Here is a 24188-nt window from a genome sequence, read left to right as displayed (position 1 = left end):
TAGTTTTTTATAAAAATAAATTACGTTGTATTTCTGGAAATGAATCTTGTTATTTGGTACATTAACAAAAAGAATACAATAGATACAGATTTTTTTCAGAAAAGATAACTTGAATGAAATTTTGAAGATATACAAATAATTACTTGTATATATATATTCCAGAAATTGCAAAACCATGTAGGTCGCCCATCATTCTCAATGGCAATCCCTTTCCACTCAAGCGTACTTACTCATCCGGAGAACAAATTTCAATCAATTGCAATGTTGGTTATCAACTCAATTCCAATATTGAGTCATCAACATGTCAAAACGGGAAATGGAGTCCAAGTTTACCAGCTTGCAATGGAAAGTTATATATATATTTACTAATATTACTGTATTCAGCACAACACATATATATTAGAATAAGAAAAAAGTGAATCGTTGCCACATTGTTAACATGGAAGCTATCTTACTATGAATTCAATCGTAAATTCGTATCCTGGGACAAAGTTGTTGCCTTACATTGTACAAATCTACATTTTCACTCTGTATAGCCTAGTATAATATATTGAGACAATACAAAAATGTTGACAGTAGTCGTAGGCTAGTGAAAAGAAAATTGTGTGGTTATCGAACAGACACTCAATTTATCGTGTATAATTCAGAAAAGGCACAGCCATGCTCATCGCCATTTATTCCTAATGGGCATCCTTCACCGTCCAAACTCAGTTACTCATCTGGAGAACGAATTTCAATCAAATGCAATGCCGGTTATCAACCCAACTCCGACTTAAAATATATAAGATGCCAGAATGGAATTTGGACCCCAAGCTTACCTACTTGCAAAGGCAGGTTTGATATAATACATATTATACGCGTGTCAGCACACCGCATTAATCTCTCGACTAAACTTGTTTGGGCGTAGATTATATGAACATAAATATATCCAAAACATACTTTTAATGTATTTTCCTGTTATAATGGAGCCTCATTTATTTTATTGAAAGTCAAAATGGCCGGCTCATACCTTATTTTTAATAAAACATTTTCGGACCCATTTCTCCAAAATAAGTGTTCAATGTATGCTACATGTTTAAGACTGATTTATCTTCGGAATCTCAGTAATCCAAAATAATGAGAAAGGTTGTAAATCACGATTTCTATAAACTTCAGAAATTGCAAAGCCATGCTCGGCGCCTCTCATTTCAAATGGTAATCCCTTTCCGTCCAAGCGAACTTACTCAACTGGTGAAAGAATTCGGATCGATTGCAATGTTGGTTACCAACTAAATTCAAACTTGATGTATTCAACGTGTCAAAATGGACGATGGACTCCAAACTTACCAGTTTGTAGAAGCGAGTATTTTATATTTTACTTTTATCAATAATAACAATTCACAACGAAAATGTAGGATCCGCAAAACATTAACTAACCTTGCTAGCCTGGACATTTCCTTAAAATGCATTCAGTCGCTCTTATATATCTTAGGGGTTAACTTTTTCTAACTCCACTTTAATCTATCCAACTATGCATTTGTATTTTTAGTTGTCCGTTTAATTTTGTTGTCAATGTATAAATATGTATATATATATATATAATGTGGAATGATATTTGATCAATTTTCTCGAAAAGAGAACTTGTCTCGTATTCTAATCATGATAGACAAATAATTACTTACGTATCTTTCAGAAATTGCAAAACCATGTAAGCCGCCGATTATTCTCGATGGCATTCCTTTCCCACTCAAACGTACTTACTCATCCGGAGAACAAATTTCAATCAATTGCAATGTTGGTTATCAACTAAATTCCAACTTGAAATCTACAACATGCCAGAATGGAATATGGAATCCAGATTTACCAGTTTGCGAAGGTAAGCTAAATAGGCATTTTGTCATGAGTTAAAATAAAAACACAAACATAAATATTTAGAGAGAAACTTCAAAAACATTTCGGCGTCTTAAGACGATGATTTAGCAGCATGAGATCTCAGGCTCTCGATGTGGCCAACCATCACTCTGAGCTAAGGTTACCATATTTTTGTGACCTCAAAGCGGGACGCCTTCAAAGACAACGACCCCTTAGATGTGATTTTGTAATTTCACATTTTCCGATTTTACTACATAGGCCTACATTTAAAGTCATCCCAGCTGTCCTCACCGATCATATTGTCATCGAGAGTTATTGCGCATATTCTATGTCCAAATATCGGTTTCAATCCAAAAAATAGAAACTAATTGACGTTAACGATACAAATAATTCGAATTTAGATTTTTTATGTATAGTAAAAGAAAGAAAAAATGATAAAATGGTCCACAGTTTCAAGCATTGAGAATTTACTTATTCGCCCAAGCAAGCTTTTCTGTAGATAACACCTTCTTTAAAAAGACGGTGGACTCCAAGATTACCAGCTTGCAATGGCAAGATATATAAAATACATTTATTTTCATTTAGTACGAAACACTTTTCACGGAACTTTTATATATATATATGAGATATTTGTCTTAACGTCAAAATGACCGAAACCTAAAATTACCTTACTTGTTAATGTCATTAACTAAGGCCCAAAGATACTAAATATAGGACACGCAACTGACCAGGCAGTCAGTTTTCATGCCATTTGGCACACCAAAAATTGACTGATGATGACGGCAAATAGCAATAATGGTGCCTCGTCGAGTATCGCCTTATTGATTGTACCATTTTGCCCAGTGTTTAACCCGCGGGATCGCGTCTCTCGCCAGTTTCTTCTGTTGTCGTAAGCCTCTGTGTTGTGAAGTAATAACGAAGCTTCGAGGAAGGTACTTTTGAAACCGATAACTCTTGGTTATCAACTCAATTCCAATATTGAGTCATCAACATGTCAAAACGGGAAATGGAGTCCAAGTTTACCAGCTTGCAATGGAAAGTTATATATATATTTACTAATATTACTGTATTCAGCACAACACATATATATTAGAATAAGAAAAAAGTGAATCGTTGCCACATTGTTAACATGGAAGCTATCTTACTATGAATTCAATCGTAAATTCGTATCCTGGGACAAAGTTGTTGCCTTACATTGTACAAATCTACATTTTCACTCTGTATAGGCTAGTATAATATATTGAGACAATACAAAAATGTTGACAGTAGTCGTAGGCTAGTGAAAAGAAAATTGTGTGGTTATCGAACAGACACTCAATTTATCGTGTATAATTCAGAAAAGGCACAGCCATGCTCATCGCCATTTATTGGACATGTAGTGGACATAACGATCGTTTCAATATTATGTTGTTGTTGTTCTTGTTCTTGTTCTTTGACACGTTTTTAAAAAGTCGCTTTTCTCTTTGATTACTGGACTAATTGCTTTGAAATTTTCAGTGGTTGAAGATGAAATTTTTCTCCAGAAGGCTATTACTTTTATTTGTTTCAAATATTTCTGTTAGCTCTGTAAGATTTGTTTTTGTTTGCTATGACGTCACTAAACGTTTTGCGGTTATCGGACGCCATTTTGTGTCCAACGGACCATCTTGCAATTTCAATTCACGCTGTCACAAGACATGACCTTCTAAAGATAGAGAAGTTCTGGTACCGTAACACAGCGCGGTGACACTGAACTAACTCGTAGCTGTCAAAAGCTTGAAAATCTATACAAATATGAGGAATAAAAAGATGAAACTTGGCAGGTGGGTAGAGTTGTGTTTCTTTTAACCATATTTGAAAGTTTCGCGTTTCAACATTTGAAGGAGGGGGAATAGGGGGTGTGCATTTCCGATACGTCGATAATATCTTTGTCAACCAATTTGCGGCCACCGTGTTTTCGTCTGTTTGATTGCTGTGATGTGGTGCTTTGTTTATAATTTAACGAGTTTTGTTCGAAATAACCGTGTTCTTGAAATATATGACGGTCAGAAATGCAATTAGAAGCCCAATGTTTTCACGCTGTCACAAGACCAACAATTGTCAACCAATTTGCGACCACCGTGTTTTGTCTGTTTGATTGCTGTATGGCTGCGTATGCGATAGTCTCGACGCAGCAGAAACGATGATCAAGGCTTGAAATCCGTGGTCGCACACTGGTCGCAAATACGTCTTTCGAATGCCGTACTTTGGGGATTTGTATAGCTTTAACCCTTTGTCGTAGAAAGTTAATAGGAGGTTTAGCGTGTAGAATAAATGCCGCCAATGCACCCACGGTGGAAAAATTAACGGGTTAGATATATTGGTTTTTGTTTTATAGCGGTTTGAATGAAATTGTCCGCAGACTGGCTACACCACCCTAGGCCTGGTGAGTTGTCCGTGTCTGCGTGTAGTCGAATTGTCCATCAGCCCTAAACGGCTATGACAGTCACTGTACCAAAAATTGTACCCCGATTCGGCTGGTGTTAAGTTGACGCATGTTATTTAGTAACGTTTTTATGTGAAATGTTTGACTGTGGTTCGGTACCTGATCCGATAATACGGTACATAATTGACTCATATCACGAGATATTTCAACTGATGTTTCAATTGTCACAGGACCTAAAATATCTATGACAGTCCCTGTACCGTCACGGTACCCCGATACAGGTACTGGTAAGTCACCGCCGGTATGTTAGTCGTTGATCACCGCATATGATTTTTGGGGAATTGTTCTGCGTGTCCATATATTTGAGCATTGCTCTCTTGTTCCTAATGGGGCTCCTTCACCGTCCAAACTCAGTTACTCATCTGGAGAACGAATTTCAATTAAATGCAATGCCGGTTATCAACCCAACTCCGACTTAAAATATATAAGATGCCAGAATGGAATTTGGACCCCAAGCTTACCTACTTGCAAAGGCAGGTTTGATATAATACATATTATACGCGTGTCAGCACACCGCATTAATCTCTCGACTAAACTTGTTTGGGCGTAGATTATATGAACATAAATATATCCAAAACATACTTTTAATGTATTTTCCTGTTATAATGGAGCCTGATTTATTTTATTGAAAGTCAAAATGGCCGGCTCATACCTTATTTTTAATAAAACATTTTCGGACCCATTTCTCCAAAATAAGTGTTCAATGTATGCTACATGTTTAAGACTGATTTATCTTCGGAATCTCAGTAATCCAAAATAATGAGAAAGGTTGTAAATCACGATTTCTATAAACTTCAGAAATTGCAAAGCCATGCTCGGCGCCTCTCATTTCAAATGGTAATCCCTTTCCGTCCAAGCGAACTTACTCAACTGGTGAAAGAATTCGGATCGATTGCAATGTTGGTTACCAACTAAATTCAAACTTGATGTATTCAACGTGTCAAAATGGACGATGGACTCCAAACTTACCAGTTTGTAGAAGCGAGTATTTTATATTTTACTTTTATCAATAATAACAATTCACAACGAAAATGTAGGATCCGCAAAACATTAACTAACCTTGCTAGCCTGGACATTTCCTTAAAATGCATTCAGTCGCTCTTATATATCTTAGGGGTTAACTTTTTCTAACTCCACTTTAATCTATCCAACTATGCATTTGTATTTTTAGTTGTCCGTTTAATTTTGTTGTCAATGTATAAATATGTATATATATATATATAATGTGGAATGATATTTGATCAATTTTCTCGAAAAGAGAACTTGTCTCGTATTCTAATCATGATAGACAAATAATTACTTACGTATCTTTCAGAAATTGCAAAACCATGTAAGCCGCCGATTATTCTCGATGGCATTCCTTTCCCACTCAAACGTACTTACTCATCCGGAGAACAAATTTCAATCAATTGCAATGTTGGTTATCAACTAAATTCCAACTTGAAATCTACAACATGCCAGAATGGAATATGGAATCCAGATTTACCAGTTTGCGAAGGTAAGCTAAATAGGCATTTTGTCATGAGTTGAAATAAAAACACAAACATAAATATTTAGAGAGAAACTTCAAAAACATTTCGGCGTCTTAAGACGATGATTTAGCAGCATGAGATCTCAGGCTCTCGATGTGCCCAACCATCACTCTGAGCTAAGGTTACCATATTTTTGTGACCTCAAAGCGGGACGCCTTCAAAGACAACGACCCCTTAGATGTGATTTTGTAATTTCACATTTTCCGATTTTACTAAATAGGCCTACATTTAAAGTCATCCCAGCTGTCCTCACCGATCATATTGTCATCGAGAGTTATTGCGCATATTCTATGTCCAAATATCGGTTTCAATCCAAAAAATAGAAACGAATTGACGTTAACGATACAAATAATTCGAATTTAGATTTTTTATGTATAGTAAAAGAAAGAAAAAATGATAAAATGGTCCACAGTTTCAAGCATTAAGAATTTACTTATTCGCCCAAGCAAGCTTTTCTGTAGATAACACCTTCTTTAAAAAGACGGTGGACTCCAAGATTACCAGCTTGCAATGGCAAGATATATAAAATACATTTATTTTCATTTAGTACGAAACACTTTTCACGGAACTTTTATATATATATATGAGATATTTGTCTTAACGTCAAAATGACCGAAACCTAAAATTACCTTACTTGTTAATGTCATTAACTAAGGCCCAAACATACTAAATATAGGACACGCAACTGACCAGGCAGTCAGTTTTCATGCCATTTGGCACACCAAAAATTGACTGATGATGACGGCAAATAGCAATAATGGTGCCTCGTCGAGTATCGCCTTATTGATTGTACCATTTTGCCCAGTGTTTAACCCGCGCGATCGCGTCTCTCGCCAGTTTCTTCTGTTGTCGTAAGCCTCTGTGTTGTGAAGTAATAACGAAGCTTCGAGGAAGGTACTTTTGAAACCGATAACTCTTGGTTATCAACTCAATTCCAATATTGAGTCATCAACATGTCAAAACGGGAAATGGAGTCCAAGTTTACCAGCTTGCAATGGAAAGTTATATATATATTTACTAATATTACTGTATTCAGCACAACACATATATATTAGAATAAGAAAAAAGTGAATCGTTGCCACATTGTTAACATGGAAGCTATCTTACTATGAATTCAATCGTAAATTCGTATCCTGGGACAAAGTTGTTGCCTTACATTGTACAAATCTACATTTTCACTCTGTATAGGCTAGTATAATATATTGAGACAATACAAAAATGTTGACAGTAGTCGTAGGCTAGTGAAAAGAAAATTGTGTGGTTATCGAACAGACACTCAATTTATCGTGTATAATTCAGAAAAGGCACAGCCATGCTCATCGCCATTTATTCCTAATGGGCATCCTTCACCGTCCAAACTCAGTTACTCATCTGGAGAACGAATTTCAATCAAATGCAATGCCGGTTATCAACCCAACTCCGACTTAAAATATATAAGATGCCAGAATGGAATTTGGACCCCAAGCTTACCTACTTGCAAAGGCAGGTTTGATATAATACATATTATACGCGTGTCAGCACACCGTATTAATCTCTCGACTAAACTTGTTTGGGCGTAGATTATATGAACATAAATATATCCAAAACATACTTTTAATGTATTTTCCTGTTATAATGGAGCCTGATTTATTTTATTGAAAGTCAAAATGGCCGGCTCATACCTTATTTTTAATAAAACATTTTCGGACCCATTTCTCCAAAATAAGTGTTCAATGTATGCTACATGTTTAAGACTGATTTATCTTCGGAATCTCAGTAATCCAAAATAATGAGAAAGGTTGTAAATCACGATTTCTATAAACTTCAGAAATTGCAAAGCCATGCTCAGCGCCTCTCATTTCAAATGGTAATCCCTTTCCGTCCAAGCGAACTTACTCAACTGGTGAAAGAATTCGGATCGATTGCAATGTTGGTTACCAACTAAATTCAAACTTGATGTATTCAACGTGTCAAAATGGACGATGGACTCCAAACTTACCAGTTTGTAGAAGCGAGTATTTTATATTTTACTTTTATCAATAATAACAATTCACAACGAAAATGTAGGATCCGCAAAACATTAACTAACCTTGCTAGCCTGGACATTTCCTTAAAATGCATTCAGTCGCTCTTATATATCTTAGGGGTTAACTTTTTCTAACTCCACTTTAATCTATCCAACTATGCATTTGTATTTTTAGTTGTCCGTTTAATTTTGTTGTCAATGTATAAATATGTATATATATATATATATAATGTGGAATGATATTTGATCAATTTTCTCGAAAAGAGAACTTGTCTCGTATTCTAATCATGATAGACAAATAATTACTTACGTATCTTTCAGAAATTGCAAAACCATGTAAGCTGCCGAATACTCTCGATGGCATTCCTTTCCCACTCAAACGTACTTACTCATCCGGGGAACAAATTTCAATCAATTGCAATGTTGGTTATCAACTAAATTCCAACTTGAAATCTACAACATGCCAGAATGGAATATGGAATCCAGATTTACCAGTTTGCCAAGGTAAGCTAAATAGGCATTTTGTCATGAGTTAAAATAAAAACACAAACATAAATATTTAGAGAGAAACTTCAAAAACATTTCGGCGTCTTAAGACGATGATTTAGCAGCATGAGATCTCAGGCTCTCGATGTGCCCAACCATCACTCTGAGCTAAGGTTACCATATTTTTGTGACCTCAAAGCGGGACGCCTTCAAAGACAACGACCCCTTAGATGTGATTTTGTAATTTCACATTTTCCGATTTTACTACATAGGCCTACATTTAAAGTCATCCCAGCTGTCCTCACCGATCATATTGTCATCGAGAGTTATTGCGCATATTCTATGTCCAAATATCGGTTTCAATCCAAAAAATAGAAACGAATTGACGTTAACGATACAAATAATTCGAATTTAGATTTTTTATGTATAGTAAAAGAAAGAAAAAATGATAAAATGGTCCACAGTTTCAAGCATTAAGAATTTACTTATTCGCCCAAGCAAGCTTTTCTGTAGATAACACCTTCTTCAAAAAGACGGTGAACTCCAAGATTACCAGCTTGCAATGGCAAGATATATAAAATACATTTATTTTCATTTAGTACGAAACACTTTTCACGGAACTTTTATATATATATATGAGATATTTGTCCTAACGCCAAAATGACCGAAACCTAAAACGAGAATATCGGTCGGAGACCGAGGACTTATCGATCTTAGATCGGTAATTAGTTAATAACTCGCTAATTATACGACATAATTAACCCAAAATCGATAGGCGTCTGGTCCGAGGTAAGGTGCATGCACATGCAAAATTTGGAGCAGATTCAACCACGCGTTCGTGAGATATCGCGTTCATCTAACAGACACACACACACACACACCCACACACAGACATACAAATACCTATCAATATACTTACCGATCTTAAGATCGATAAGTAATTACCTTACTTGTTAATGTCATTAACTAAGGCCCAAAGATACTAAATATAGGACACGCAACTGACCAGGCAGTCAGTTTTCATGCCATTTGGCACACCAAAAATTGACTGATGATGACGGCAAATAGCAATAATGGTGCCTCGTCGAGTATCGCCTTATTGATTGTACCATTTTGCCCAGTGTTTAACCCGCGCGATCGCGTCTCTCGCCAGTTTCTTCTGTTGTCGTAAGCCTCTGTGTTGTGAAGTAATAACGAAGCTTCGAGGAAGGTACTTTTGAAACCGATAACTCTGCGTTACAGATACGTATCCTCAACAAGATTCTACTTCTCACGCTATATAATAAACGACATCTAAATATTTCAGAAAGATCTTCTTAAGTAGCACACCCAATTGCGCTGGGTTAATCAACAAAAATACGCACGTCTTTGCAATTTATGGCTGTTTAGAACAAAACTCCCCATACCGAGTTTGCTGACAGCCGAAGTACCAGCTCTTTAACGGTATTCATGAAACGGCCATGTCCCTTATATCCGCCTTCTTTCTACAATATGGCTATGGCCCTACCAAAATCGCGATCCAGATATGTCCCTACTAAAATGGCTATGCCCCTACTAAAATCGCGATCTAACTATGTTCCTACTAAAATGTAGTAGAGACATAGGCATTTTTAGTAGGAACATGGTAAACATGGCCGTTTCAGAAGGGACAAAGTTATTTAAGTAGGAACATAGCCATTATAGTAAATATCGGATGGCGATTTTAATAGGGACATAGCCAATTTAGTAGAGAATTAGCGGACGCTTTCATTCCAAATCACATTGAGTATCGTACAAACTGGAATACAGTCTATCTTTTTTTGAGAGAGAGAGACTGTAACACTGAGCATTTGAGCTCATGCGGGCACTAACCGCGTGTTGTTAATTATGCATGTATAGAAGTTCCCAAGCAGTGTTCGATATTCTTTCCGGACGACAACGGCAGGTACAACCCGGACAAAACAACTTTTACTGCTGGCGAAGAAGTGTTTGTTCGATGCAGTCCAGGATATGCTCCTGAATCCACATTATCAACATGTAGTGATGATGGAATATGGATTCCGAATTTACCAACATGCGAAAGTTAGTGGAAATTCATTTAAGAAGAACTTAGTATGCCAACCGGCCTAGTTATCAGTAACATATCGTCACGCTAATAACCGAATTGCGTATGTCATTTTTGGCGATTTTGAGTTTTTAATAAAATAGGTATTTATGTAATGCTGCGCACCTGTCTGTTAAATCAGATTTTATTTTAGGAATTCCGAAACCCATAAAAATGGAGATTTAGTATGACATGCACATTTGTGCATATGTTTCGTCATAATGAATTATCCTTGTTATCGCAGTACTGTTGTGACGTCACAAAGGCAAAATAACCTCGGCGAAGTATTTTCGAGTTTTTGCATCTCGGATTCTAGCTTAGCGCGTGTTAATTTGAATTTTTACTACAGTATAGGAAGACGTGCACTTGTGATATTCACTGTCCGAGTCCAATTTACCTTGGTTGGATTTTATATTGGGTGCATTGCTGTTTTATTCTTTATATTTAATCTTAGTCCTATTTCGGTGGGTGTGCAGAACGTGTTATATTGATGAAATATATATTTTTAAACATAAAAAATGATGTAATTGAAACTGATTAGCTATTTTGGGGATTAGACATTGTAGATACTGAGAATTACATTCGTTTTTGGAATGTTTAGTTTTCAGGACTGGTGCATATCGTGAAGTTGCAAAATTGCGTATGTCACCAAGTCATAGACATATTTCTGCCTAAGTCACAGTGCGCCATTATGACGTCACTTAACTGCGTCATACAAATTAACTTAAATCCGGCTACGATCAAAAAATTGAACCATGGAAAATTATTGACTCTCAATTGCATAACAAAATCATTAGGAAGTTTTTTACGTTTTTCTCAAAACTGCTAAAAATGACTTACGCAATTCGGTTATTAGCGTGACGATATTTAGTTGTGTACGTTAGTTCAAACATCGAAATGCCAAAATTTAGTTATCTTATCATTTACCTTATCAACACATTTATACCGTGTGCGCTTGTATACTATGTAGCTGAGCATATATATATATATATATGCTCATTGAAGGGTTACCATATTTTTGTGACTTCAAAGCGGGACGCCTCGAAAGACAACGACCCCTTAGCTGTGATTTTATAACTTCACATTTTCCGATTTTACTACATAGGCCTACATTCCTACATTTAAAGCTGTCTCGGCTGTCTTTATTGACCATATTGTTATCGAAATTTCATGCGCATATTCTCTGTCCAAATATCGGGTTCAGTTCGAAAAATAGGAAGGAATTGACGTTAACGATACCGGTACAAATAATGCGAATTTAGACTAATTAGTATTGGTTTTACATGCGATACGTCTGCCATCAATGGGAATCAGCGGGAAACGAACGCATTTACCTTCAGTAAGTAGACTAGCGCTGCGCTACACAGAAACAACAGTAACGAGAACATGTTTGTGCATTATGCTGGAAAAGCGGGACTTTTGGCTGACTTATCGGGACGGCGGGACAAAACGCTGAAAAGCGGGACTGTCCCGCCTAAAGCGGGACGTATGGTAAGCCTAGCTCATTGGCCAAACCAAACGGGCGAATAAGCTACAGCTCAGCAATGCATGCTGCGGTGCAAGATAATTTATTAGATTCAGTTGTTTCTGTATAACGCCGAGTGCTTGCTATATATTGTCGTATATTCGGAGAATTGACTTTAAACAAAGTAAATAAACAGCTTACATACCAATAATAAACATAAAATAGTCATCCACCAACGGTAAAGCATATTTTGATACAAAACGCTACATTGGTATAGTAGATCCTAAACTAGGGAGGTGGTGCCAAATACGAAGCGCAACCTGAAACAACGAATCGACCTTGAGTGTGAGGCGGTCAAACGCAAACACTTCAGTCAAACGCGGGCTTGCGGTACGTATCTGTATGACGTCATAATTGACTTAGTATTTACTGAACCATGATACCTGGCTACGCATTAAACGGAGTCAATAAGGTATTCAGAATGTTAACATTCCGGGAAATGGAAACCAAATGTTCCACAATGTGAAAGTGAGTTTTGCATTATGACGTCAGTTCGAAGTTCGTGGCGACATAGCATGATTATATAGATAATAAAATATCACAATTGTGCTAAAATATATTCAGATTATTGATATTGAGAATATGAATATGTAAATCAGACGTAAAGATTGAAGAATTTCCTAATAATTTGAGAACGCAACTAGAATTAAATAGTAAAATAGCTATCACAGACAGTGGTAGCCACATCTTTCGGGTGGCGGCGATATGGTTTTGCCTAAATTAAGTTAATCAAGCTTATTTTTTATAGAACAATGCACCCAATTTGCATTTTTAAATGGAAATTATAGTCCATCAAAACCTTTGTATATTTCTGGAGATGAAATATCATTTAAATGCAACCTCGGACATAGACTTAATCCTCAAACTGTTCAGTCATCTGTTTGTCGAGCGGGAAAATGGACTCCTAACATACCATTTTGCAAAAGTACGGAGGGTAAGATAACACATTTCGGCATATTCCTGTACACTTCTTGTCTACACTTGACCAATATCCAAGAATACAATATCCTTAGAAAAATTTACCCATTTTACCAGTAAATCTTACCGATCTTAGGTAAGAGAGGTTTGGCTGGCTGGCTTTGGTTTTCATATTTGTATATGATACACATTTTCGTCAACGTGAGTTTTATACTGATAGCAATAAATGGCGCTAATTTGTTATATTCAACAATATGTACTAATACATTTGATTCATTTTGCATCTGTTTCTGTAATTAATATTCTTATTAATGATTTTGAAGCGATTGAAGGTATTTGGACTGATTTTGGATCGTGGTCAGCATGTGACGTAACGTGCGGCGGTGGAATTTCGATACGTGAAAGAAGTTGTCAACGGGAGCATTTTTCTCCAACTTGTCTTGGGCCTCAGACCGAACAGCGAGAATGTAATGCTGATAAATGCCCTGGTAATTATATTGAATATATTTTCTATGAAGTGAATTATTGGCGATGTTTATCGCTTCATCGCACAAATACAAAATAAAACTTTCAAATGTGATACAGTAATTTTACTTGGTAACTTTACCTGGTAATTTTATTGCAAGGAAAATAAAATCATTGCCAGTAATTGAAGCGCTTGGAAATTTCAAGGCACAGTTAGTGTTAGCAAGCAGATTCACCATTAACAGTTAAAGATATGGGATATCATGAATATGTGACACTATTAATGATCGTAATTTTAAACAAAAACAATTCGATTTTATCTGATTTTTTATTTATTTACTCGAGCTGTGTTTTGTTCGTTTCGCTCAAGCTGTAAAAATAATGATAATATCACTGATAATGTAACTACCAACGTTTTAATTTTCTTACGACGAATTTACCGCAATTATATTACGGGATGAAATTACAGTGAATCCTTTCGAATCACTAATTAGTTCTTTACTTGCATGCAACGACGCTTCCCTTTCTTCATTTAACGTATTTTTACATAATTTCACCAGGGAACAATAAAGATGAATACTGAGTAGAGGTGTTGTACCAAGTTCATTCTGATATTCGTGAACATTAAAAATCAAATATTCGTTTCATCCTTAATAGAAAAATTATTTTATTTAGTTTTTTAATTAATCTAAATAACAACAGTTTGTTTGTCACTGCATGAAAAATTCATCAAATATTGAAACGAGAATATCGGTCAGAGACCGAAGACTTATCGATCGAAAGTTAGGGGATCCCCAAAACAGCGCTCTTACTCCATAGTGACACCTTGTGTCCCATCACTAACTAATTAATAATTCGCTAATTATATGACATAATTCGCCCAAAATTAATAGGCTTCTGGTCCGAGATAAGATGAATGCACATGCAAAATCTGGAGCAGATTCAATCTCGCTTTCGTGAGATATCGCGTGCATCTAACAGACAGACATACAGACAGACAAATACCTATCAACATACTTACCGATTAAAATCGATAAATAATAAACTCCTACCAAATTTCGAAAGCCTGTTATATTAGGCCTGTGAATGAAATTATATATAAATATTTCATTTCCAATACACTCATGGCTGCTAATTGATATTCCTCACCTTTTCTTGATGAAAAATGTTATAAATAATTTTTTAATGTTTTCCTAATATATCTGTTTAAGAATGCTCTGCGCCAGTTTTGAATTTTGGAGTCATTGTACCAAAAAGACAAATTTATGCTGAAGAAGAGGAAATAAAAATAGAATGCCGGAGTGGATATATTTTGATTCCGTCTATCTCTACTTCTGTTTGTCAACCTGACACGAGTTGGGAACCAAATATACCTCGCTGTGAACGTGAGTTCCTACATTTGTTCCTGTTTAATACTAGTTAGATTTTAAATGTAGGTCTCATTTTGACTATATTAAAAAATTGCCGTTCGTTTCAAAATGGGTATGTTTTCTACTTCCAGTCACCCGGGTACCTTCTACACTGCTGGGTAAAATATACACCAACTAGGACCAAATTTTGTAGAAAATTAATTTCAACTGTTGACTTTTCCCTAGCAATAATTAAGCTCCCATTTGGGCCGCATTTATCCAATCAAACGGGGTATTGATCCAATGTTATATCACAATTTTTCTAGGTACATGCAGTCCGTTTATATCGATCCGAAATGGTCGGCATAGTCCTAAGAGAAATGTATATTCTTCGGGAAATAAAATATCGTTTACCTGTAACGTAGGTCGTAAATTACACCCACCTGTTCCGACATCTATCTGTCGTGATGGAAAATGGTTTCCTAATATTCCTGAATGTCGAAGTGAGTATGTAGTTTTACTATCTATCAGCAAAATTATTCGAATTTCTTATTGTGGAATCCTGGGTTCTCTTATCGTTGCACCTACGGACATTTTGCACCTGGATAGTTTTGCCCCCACAGATGTATATGGTTGCAAAGGTTTGGGGAAGCTAAAAGATGATACAAATTCTAGCTAAAACAGTTTTTGCCAGGCTATTGCTAGAAATAAAAACGTGAAATAAGAAATGAATTTGTACACTGAAATGCACCTTTTGCGCCCTATGCTCTTGTAACATGAGGGTTATATCAGGTAATTAGAAATTGACGACATGTTTTCGACATCAATTCTTTATATAAAAAATCGTATTAATTGTATTACTAAACTTTAATTCTGAAGATACCGTAACAATTTTGACAAAATTTGGACCTTGGTCGATATGTTCCGCAACATGTAATGGCGGAGTTGAAATACGTAGAAGGCAATGTCGACATGGGCAGTTTTCTCCGCCATGTTCCGGCTCCGAAACAGAAGAAAGAGAATGCAATACTCAAGAATGTCCTGGTATATTATTTTTCTTCCTGTTATCGTATTATTTGTGTAGTCTAGACTTGGTATTCATAGCGTAAAACAACGAAATTTTTGTAATGATTCTGATATTATTGACCATCAAGAAAACCATTTTCGCGTATTATTCGTATTATCCCATCCAAAAGGCAGATGGCAACGAACCTAATATTGACGATGTATAGAATTATTTTTCTCGTTTAAATCACGAGTATCTGTATTAATGAATTAATTCAAAACCTTTATTATCGATTTAGTAGTTATCCAGACAATAGCTCACCCGCGGCAAAAAATATCCATTGGGCTACAGCAAACCGAAAAGATTACTCTACCCAGATACCCGCAAATGCCAGCGTAATTGTGACCATATTTGTCGAAAATTCGGAAATCACGCAAAAATAATGCGGCTGTAACTAACAACTGAGATATTATCAATTCAAATGATTTAATTGATTTGTTTAGAGTGTTTTGCTCCATTCATAAATGATGCAAATATAACACCTAATAAACAAGTTTACGCTGAAGGTGAAGAGATTAAAATTGAATGTCGATCAGGGTACAGCGCTGTTCCACCAGTTTTATTTTCCATTTGCCAGAATGGCGATAAGTGGAAACCAGACATACCAAGTTGTGAGCGTAAGTAACTGTGAACATTATCTTATTCTCAACGTGATTTTATTTACCTTTTTAAACCTTCGTTCATTTTATTTACTTCATTGTTTGCAGGAATCTTAAATAGGTATATAGAGGCAAGCGATATATATAATATTATAACTATAATATTGTAATTCGTTACGGAACACGTAATTATATTAGCAAAACATAATTTATGGAGCTGGACAAATTCCGAACTCCTTTATCCTGAAAAAGAGGACAATATTCGTGTTCGAGGAATAGTGAAATAAGATTTGTACAAGTTTCTATGTAGTCTTCACAAACCAAACTATACTCTGTAAAAGCAGTCCATGTTTGAAGGTACTATGTTTATGTAATGGTCTGGATCGCACCATGGGGAAAGTGGTTACACAGCTACAAGTTAACCATCGTCCAGAGGGTCACCTATCCCCGGAATTTGACTGAATTGTTTGCATACCTACAGCTACACTAGGGGTTTGGAGTGACTTTGGTGATTGGTCAGACTGCGATGTTACGTGTGACGATGGAACACAAACTCGCGAGCGTCTGTGCAAAAATGCTCTTTCGAATACAATGAACTGTCCAGGAGGATCGGAAGCAGCAATAGAGCGAAGACCGTGTAATCTTCGACCATGCTGGAGTAAATTTTGTTTTTGTGATCATAAGTGTAAATCAAATTAAAAGATCTCCCCGAATAACGAAAATGTTCCAGCTAGGCTGTTGAATATTAAATCAAGCTTAAACTCGGTATTATAAATTGAGAAACATAACGATGGCAAATATTGACAAGCTATATAATATTAATCAAATTTTTTTATAATCAATTTAGATTGTTTAGCACCAAAATTTGACGCAGGAAGCATAATGCCATATAAGCTTCGGTACATTGAAAACGACACAATTCAATTCGAATGTAAAACCGGATACGTTCTCGTCCCGTCTATTTCGTATTCTATATGCCAGAATATTGGCGACTGGAAACCAAGTATTCCTAAATGTGAAAGTGAGTTTTTTCTGCGTTCATGCTAATTTTCTGATGAGTTTTATTTATTCTACGTAACTTTTGTAAGTGTACTAGAGTTGTCACTAAAATGAGTGGAACAGTATTTTTTCAAGTTAGTTGTTTTCTTCTATATATACAAGATATTCCCATTTATAAAACGTTGTTTTCGGAGTGAATCCGAAAGTATCAGTAAACTAGGAGGAAATGAGGTAGTTAGTCATGTCTGCTCTTGATATAAAATTGTATTATTCGAGACAATTTGTTGAATTGCGATACAACAATATTCATGAGATACCAAATGAGGTTCCTCTGGAAATTCGGAATAAAAATAATGAATCTCACAATCGAGCTATCTTGTGAAGTTTGGAGAACTGTATTGTTTTATTTTAAGAAACACAATAACATTATTTAAAATTCACATTTTTACCGTTATAGGACAATGTGACAGACAATTTTCTATAACCAACGGAGAATATACTCGTATTTCTGAAAACAGAATTTCATTTAGATGTAATGATGGGTATAAATTGAATCCTCCTGCCAATTTTTCTACGTGCAATGCAGGATTATGGTACCCTGATATTCCCACCTGTCAAGGTAGGTAGGCTATAGTAAATAATTGAAAACTATTTTTCACATTTAGTATTAATTTTTTGATTTCTATTATTTGAGCCATATAGGAAACTTGGACTGACTATGGGACATGGTCCAATTGTGATGTTACATGCAGGTGGCAATGTTGCAATACGTGAAAGTCTACATCAACCTTCTTTTTAATTCCTTGGATTTCCACTTGTCTAATTCCTCTTGCTCCCCCTACCTGAGCTCTCATTGTCTAATCCCTCCCGCACAGCCTACCTGAGATCCCCGCGTCCAATCCATCCCGCTAACCCAGCCTAAGCTCCCGCGTCTAAACCCTCCCGCTAACCATGCCTAAGCTCCCCGCGTCTGATCCCTCCGCCTAACCTTACCCGAGATCTTTACATCTAAACTATCCCGCAAACGTTACCTGATCTCCAAGTGTCTAATCCCTCCGGCTAACCCTACCTGAGCCCCCCGTGTCTAAGTCCTTTCACTAACCCTGCCTGAACTTCAAGTCTCTAATTCTTCCGACTAACCCTACCTGAGATCCCAGCGTGTAATCCATCTCGCAAGCTTTTCTCGTCTGATCCCTCCCGCTAACCCTACCTGAGCTTCCCGCTTCTGATCCCTCCCACTAACCTTACCTGAGCTTCGTGTTCCTAATCCCTCCCGCTAACCCTACCTAAGCTTCCCGCGTCTGACCCCTCTCGCTAACCCTACCTGAGCTCTCCGCGTCTGATTCTTCCCGCTAACCCTACCTGAGCTCCTCGTAACTAATCCCTCCCGCTAACCCTACCTAAGATCCTCGCGTCTGATCCTTTCCACTAACCTTACCTGAGCTTCGTACTCCTAATCCCTCCCGCTAACCCTACCTAAGCGTCCCGTGTCTGATCCCTCCCGCTAGCCCTACCTGATCTCCCCCTGTCCGATACCTCCATCTAACCCAACCTGATCTCCCCGTGTCCGATACTTCCATCTAACCCAACCTGATCTCCCCGTGTCCGATACCTCCATCTAACCCAACCTGATCTCCCCGTGTCCGATACCTCCCGCTAACCTCACCTGAGCTCTCTGTGTCTGATCCCCCCGGCTAACCCTGCCTGAGCTCAACGTGTCCGATTCCTCCCGCTAGACCTACCCGAGCACCCGTGTCTGATCCTTCCCGCTAACCCCACCTGAGCTCCCCGTGTCTATTCCCTCCGGCTAACCTTACCTGAGCTCCCGGTGTCTAGTCCCTTCCGCTAGAGGGACGAACCTTACATCTCTACCTGAACGATTCATTAGGCTAATTAATCAACGGCTATTACGACCAGAACTATTTTACAACCGCATTAGCAATTTGTGATCCATATGTGGCGGAAGTATGCCAATGTTGAATGGGTTTATCGTCTTAGAAGCAATATATGCTTGCATATATTTTAGGCCATGATTTTGTTTGAAATAAAACCAATTGTAAGATTTTCAATGCCTTGAATACGTTGTGGAGTAAATTAATATCGGTAGACATTTTAAAAATGAAATGGCGTTTTTCCAACTTGATTGAGCAATCAAATTTTTTAATCATGGCTGTCTGATACTTTTTTGGATAGCCAAGCACCATAATTGGTAGCTTAAATGCTTGCACGATGATTGCATTTTTCACACCTCATGCGTGTAGGAATCTTGGCATAAATGTCTAATGGACGTTTGGCTTTAGACACAGCTTCTAATTCTCCGCTAGTTCGTACTCTGATCCTTGGGGATTGTAAAAAGAACAATAATGATGCGCCTCCACTTCATTCCATCTCAGTCATCCGCGTTTGTCGACATCTTTTTGCCTTCAGTCATTTGTCGCCTATTTCAAATATATCTGTGTACAAAAGCACCTCCATCTGTCTGCCCAATTTTCTTGAATACTCTGGTTTAGATAGAGTGACAGTTAATGTTAAGCGAAATAGCCGTCCGCAGAAAAGTTCGGAGGATGAAACACGGTATTTGATATTAATAAAACAAGATCGTGATGGAGAAATGAGATTCATGTAACTGCAAGCGGAAAATGGTAAAGAGCAAACGAAACACATTTCGGAAACATATTGCTCGTGGCCTATAAAAAGGGTACATCCACAAGTCAGTCTTATTCGAGTTAGCAATACAAGTGGAATTGGTGAAGAGCGAGATGTGGGCAGTTTGGGGGCAGATAGGACAGTTTAAAGATAAAGGGTTGCGAAAAGACGAACGAACCAAGGGTGAAATGGCATTTTTGATGTATTTATTAGAGCGTGAATATTATTGATATGTTGCAACCTTTGATGCAATATTTAAAAACATGTGTACGAAAATGGTATTTTGTAAACGAGGCGGCAAATGCGAAGAATAAACGATGCGATTTTTGGATGCTTGCGAGATCTGTTTATTCAATGATATATATTTGAGGAACGATCATTTGAAAGAGCAGTAGGGACACGTAGCAAAAACACGTATTGTTTTTTTAAAAAGCCAAAATTGTTTTACAATATAGCCTGCCCAGCTGATTAAACAGGGGATGTAATACAGGCATGGATTTTGAACCCTGTTTGCTAAAACACCAACATAGTATAACCATGGTGGGAAATATATTCATATCGATATTTTAATTCGGGGAGTGTATGTTAAATATCGTAAGTAAGAACGTGTAGTGTTATTTGTGCAAGTGTTGTGATTCGATCTTTTTCCATTTAGAAAAAGATTCAAAGTGGACCGACTTTGGCTCTTGGTCAAAATGTGACGTAACATGCAGTGGTGGAATCGAGATTCGTAGAAGGCAATGTCGATATGAACCTTGTTCAGGCCCTGACACACAGGAGAGGGAATGTAATACTCGAGAATGTCCCGGTACAATGTTTTCCTTATTATAATTGCTTGGTATCCACCGTTTTAAAACAAGCTGATTTTATTGTACTATAGTGTCTTTCATTCAAAATATTTGCATATTTTTTAGGATGTTTAGCGCCATTAATAAACGATGCAGATATCAAACCAGATAGGCAATTTTACGCAGAAAATGATAAAATTGAAATTGAATGCCGATCAGGAAATACTATGATTCTATCGATTGGGTTTTCTATTTGTCAGAATGATGGAAACTGGAAACCAAATTTACCAAAGTGTGAACGTGGGTATTGTTTTTAAATTATATGCTTGATACATATTTAAGGTAAATCATCGCCAATGATAATTATCAACGCGGCGTGACCCTGTTTGTCTTGCCGTTGTGGTCAACCTGTTTGCAGTGTGGACCGCTTCAAACTGAACTTTTTTCTTGCGCCCGCCTTCAAAACTCTTTTAACTTGCTATTCTAAACCAAATTATTGCGTAACAAATTCTAATCACTGTGACGATAAATTTGCGTTATTGATTTTATTATTTCGTGTACACTCGTATTACTTCATTACAGCTTGTAAAAAGCAGGCAATCAAGTCTTTTCTTATAACGCCCGGCAAAGGTGGCATCTAACGCATTTAACCTGAAGGAGTAGAAGCCCGGTACACAGCCTCGGCTGGCACCGATCACGTATTTAAAGTATCTTATCACATATGATTACGTATATTGATAAATTAGAAATATCGACAGTCGCATGGAAGTTGATGTTAATATAATTCCATTCTATATTTGTCGGCGATTTAGGATTTAAAATCAAGTATGCAAGTATCATTGGAACAGGACATATAAGTTGACGTTTTAAAAATATTTTCAAAATATCAAAAAAAAACTTTTGGTGGACAATACGTTTCCTATTTTCTGCTTAAGACTCCTTTCGATACTTCATTTATTATTCACAATATCACGAATTGTTTTCATTATATAATTTACATATTACGTACTTTACAAAATTATTTGCATAATCAGACATTGAGGACGAGTGCAAAGATGCACAAACTTGGTGTTCTGCTGTTGTAGCTGGTATACCTGATATTTGTGACTCAGACTCAGAACTGGTGAAAACATGTCCGGAATCATGCAAACGCTGCAAACTGAGTAAGTAAATGCAGCTTAATCCTATGCTTCTTCACTTTGAGTATGGGATATATTCAATTCTAACGTTTCATTGTGAAAATTTATTAATTGTTGGTAATATTGAACTTACCTATTCTCAAAATTACTTCTTATATAAAAGGGAGAAATAGAATCTTGATTTTAAGTTATCTATTTTATCTTTCATAACCTTATTCCCTAATATTAATTATAATTTCGTATAAATTACTACGTCGGGATCACCACTTATAGCGTTGATTGTGAGCACAAATGGTAACTTATCATTGAAATTTTATCTGTGTTTACACATTTAAATAAACTTAATAATTTGATTGAGTCAGAAGATTGATGGTTGTAATAAAATCGAAGAAAAATTCTTCTTCTCTCAGATACGATGAGAGTATGTATTGGATATTATTTAAATACGTATTTGTGTGCGACTGTATAAAAACTGTAAAAAAATAGGATATCACGAAAATTTTTCCTAATTGATGGAAATTTGCACCAATTCAGTAATTATTTGACTTAAATACTGTATTTCGTAATTGTAAGCCACCACCACCACCACCACCACCACCACCACCACCACCACCACCACAGAAGGCATATGGAGCGATTTCAATTATTGGTCAAAATGTGATGTTTTCTGTGGGGGAGGAAGACAGAGGAGAACTCGAATATGTCAAGGAATTCCGGGTTCCTGTAAAGGAGAATCATTTGAAGAAAGATCGTGCAATGTTAGAAAATGCCCTGGTAAATTATTAGATGGAATTTGAAAAAATAATGACTTCGAATGAATTCGGGGTGATATATATCATATATTTTATTAATTTCGATTTGTTAGAGTGGAAAGATTGGACAAAATGGAGTGAATGTTCCGTAACATGTGGAGATGGTGAACAAACGCGTTCTCGGAAATGCACTATTGCCAGAAAATGTGAAGGACCAAATGATGAATATATACACTGCAATTTGGAGACTTGTAAAACATCTGGCGGTGGTGAGACGGACAGATAGATTATTTATTTATTAAAGGCACTTTACACTAACTAAATATTACATGCAGCATGCGCCTGTTCAATGCAAATAATTTTTGCCATACGCTTAGTGGTACTAGACAGGCACATGCGCAAGGGATTCCCTACATTGTAAAAAAACTAAAAAAACTCAATTATCGTCGAGATATCCATAGAAATATTCCGGTGAAACCCTAAGTGTTCGCGATCATCCAGTTCAAGAAGTACTGTTATAGCACGTGGCTTCAAGGTTCACAAAGTTTTACGAGTTGACACAATATATATATATAGTCTCTAAACACATTTCTGTCAAGGTGTGCTAGAGACGTGCAAGATTACAGTAATTCTGTCATAAATGCTCGTACTCCAAAGCAATTCGATCATAATACACACAATGCTTCAAATAAATGTTTGTATAATTTTTTGCGAACATGCAAACATATTTATTTGATAATACCCGACATAAATATAGAATAACTAAATGAATGTATTTCTTAAGGTTTCTTATGGTCAAATCGAAAGAAAGAGCCTCGAGGTAAGTACTATAATTGTAAAAACCTGTAATTGCTCACGATCGCGAAAATATAGAAGTATTAATTCACGTCCGTGTGATTTGCGTTGGTAACTCGTTTATAATCTACTGCCAAATTGCGTTTCATATTTATTCAAATAAAAACAAATGGATCATTTGTTTTGAACTGTAGGAATACATCCGACTGATTGTTAGATCGGCTATCGGACTTGTGTTCTAGACTTAGTCATCCAAATTTGCAGTATATATATATATATCATAAAATAGCATGCATGGCTCGGGTGACGTTTATTTTCAACAGCTGATCCCAAGTACTATTTTCCCGAAATAATTTATCTAAGAGTGCTCTTGACAGGACGTTTTGAAATCACTAATATGTAAATTCTTTTATACAAGATTGTAAATGGCGGGCTTGGCAAGGTAGAAAGTGCACTAGAAGCATTGACGGAAAACTTCGAATCAAACAGACGCGTAGAAAACTTGATGCGTTAAGGGGTGGAAAAGCGTGTGTTGGACCCGCTGAGAGAGAGTTGGGTAATGCAAATAATATTAATTTTCTTATTAGATAAAAAAAAATACTACTATATAATAATATATGTAATATTCGTTGTAGAATGTTCTGAAGCTCAACATGTTGTGTCGACATTTATGGCAACCTTTGGGGAATTTGGAATAAGAGTAAGTCACGATTTAAGGTTAAATAA

General features: G+C 36.6%; 1 protein-coding gene across 1 annotated transcript in view; it reads left to right on the top strand.

Annotated features, from left to right (window-relative positions):
- LOC120340149 (complement factor H-like) overlaps nucleotides 1-24188 on the top strand; it is a 31548-nt gene that overhangs the window by 3444 nt on the left and 3916 nt on the right. The window contains exons 4-27 of the mRNA XM_078116573.1: nucleotides 648-830; nucleotides 1156-1338; nucleotides 1673-1855; nucleotides 5631-5813; nucleotides 7147-7329; nucleotides 8174-8356; nucleotides 10217-10399; nucleotides 12695-12880; nucleotides 13188-13352; nucleotides 14541-14714; nucleotides 15005-15181; nucleotides 15558-15722; nucleotides 16188-16361; nucleotides 16825-17001; nucleotides 17191-17364; nucleotides 17800-17961; nucleotides 20644-20796; nucleotides 20903-21076; nucleotides 21811-21939; nucleotides 22489-22689; nucleotides 22781-22936; nucleotides 23452-23487; nucleotides 23881-24018; nucleotides 24098-24162. Coding sequence (XP_077972699.1) covers nucleotides 648-830; nucleotides 1156-1338; nucleotides 1673-1855; nucleotides 5631-5813; nucleotides 7147-7329; nucleotides 8174-8356; nucleotides 10217-10399; nucleotides 12695-12880; nucleotides 13188-13352; nucleotides 14541-14714; nucleotides 15005-15181; nucleotides 15558-15722; nucleotides 16188-16361; nucleotides 16825-17001; nucleotides 17191-17364; nucleotides 17800-17961; nucleotides 20644-20796; nucleotides 20903-21076; nucleotides 21811-21939; nucleotides 22489-22689; nucleotides 22781-22936; nucleotides 23452-23487; nucleotides 23881-24018; nucleotides 24098-24162 — 3887 coding nt within the window. The remainder of the gene's footprint in view (nucleotides 1-647; nucleotides 831-1155; nucleotides 1339-1672; nucleotides 1856-5630; nucleotides 5814-7146; nucleotides 7330-8173; nucleotides 8357-10216; nucleotides 10400-12694; nucleotides 12881-13187; nucleotides 13353-14540; nucleotides 14715-15004; nucleotides 15182-15557; nucleotides 15723-16187; nucleotides 16362-16824; nucleotides 17002-17190; nucleotides 17365-17799; nucleotides 17962-20643; nucleotides 20797-20902; nucleotides 21077-21810; nucleotides 21940-22488; nucleotides 22690-22780; nucleotides 22937-23451; nucleotides 23488-23880; nucleotides 24019-24097; nucleotides 24163-24188) is intronic.

The sequence above is a fragment of the Styela clava genome, chromosome 9, assembly GCF_964204865.1.
Source record: "Styela clava chromosome 9, kaStyClav1.hap1.2, whole genome shotgun sequence".
Taxonomy (NCBI): Eukaryota; Metazoa; Chordata; class Ascidiacea; order Stolidobranchia; family Styelidae; genus Styela; species Styela clava.
Note: the sequence above shows the minus strand (reverse complement) of the source record. Positions and strands in the feature narration are given on the sequence as shown.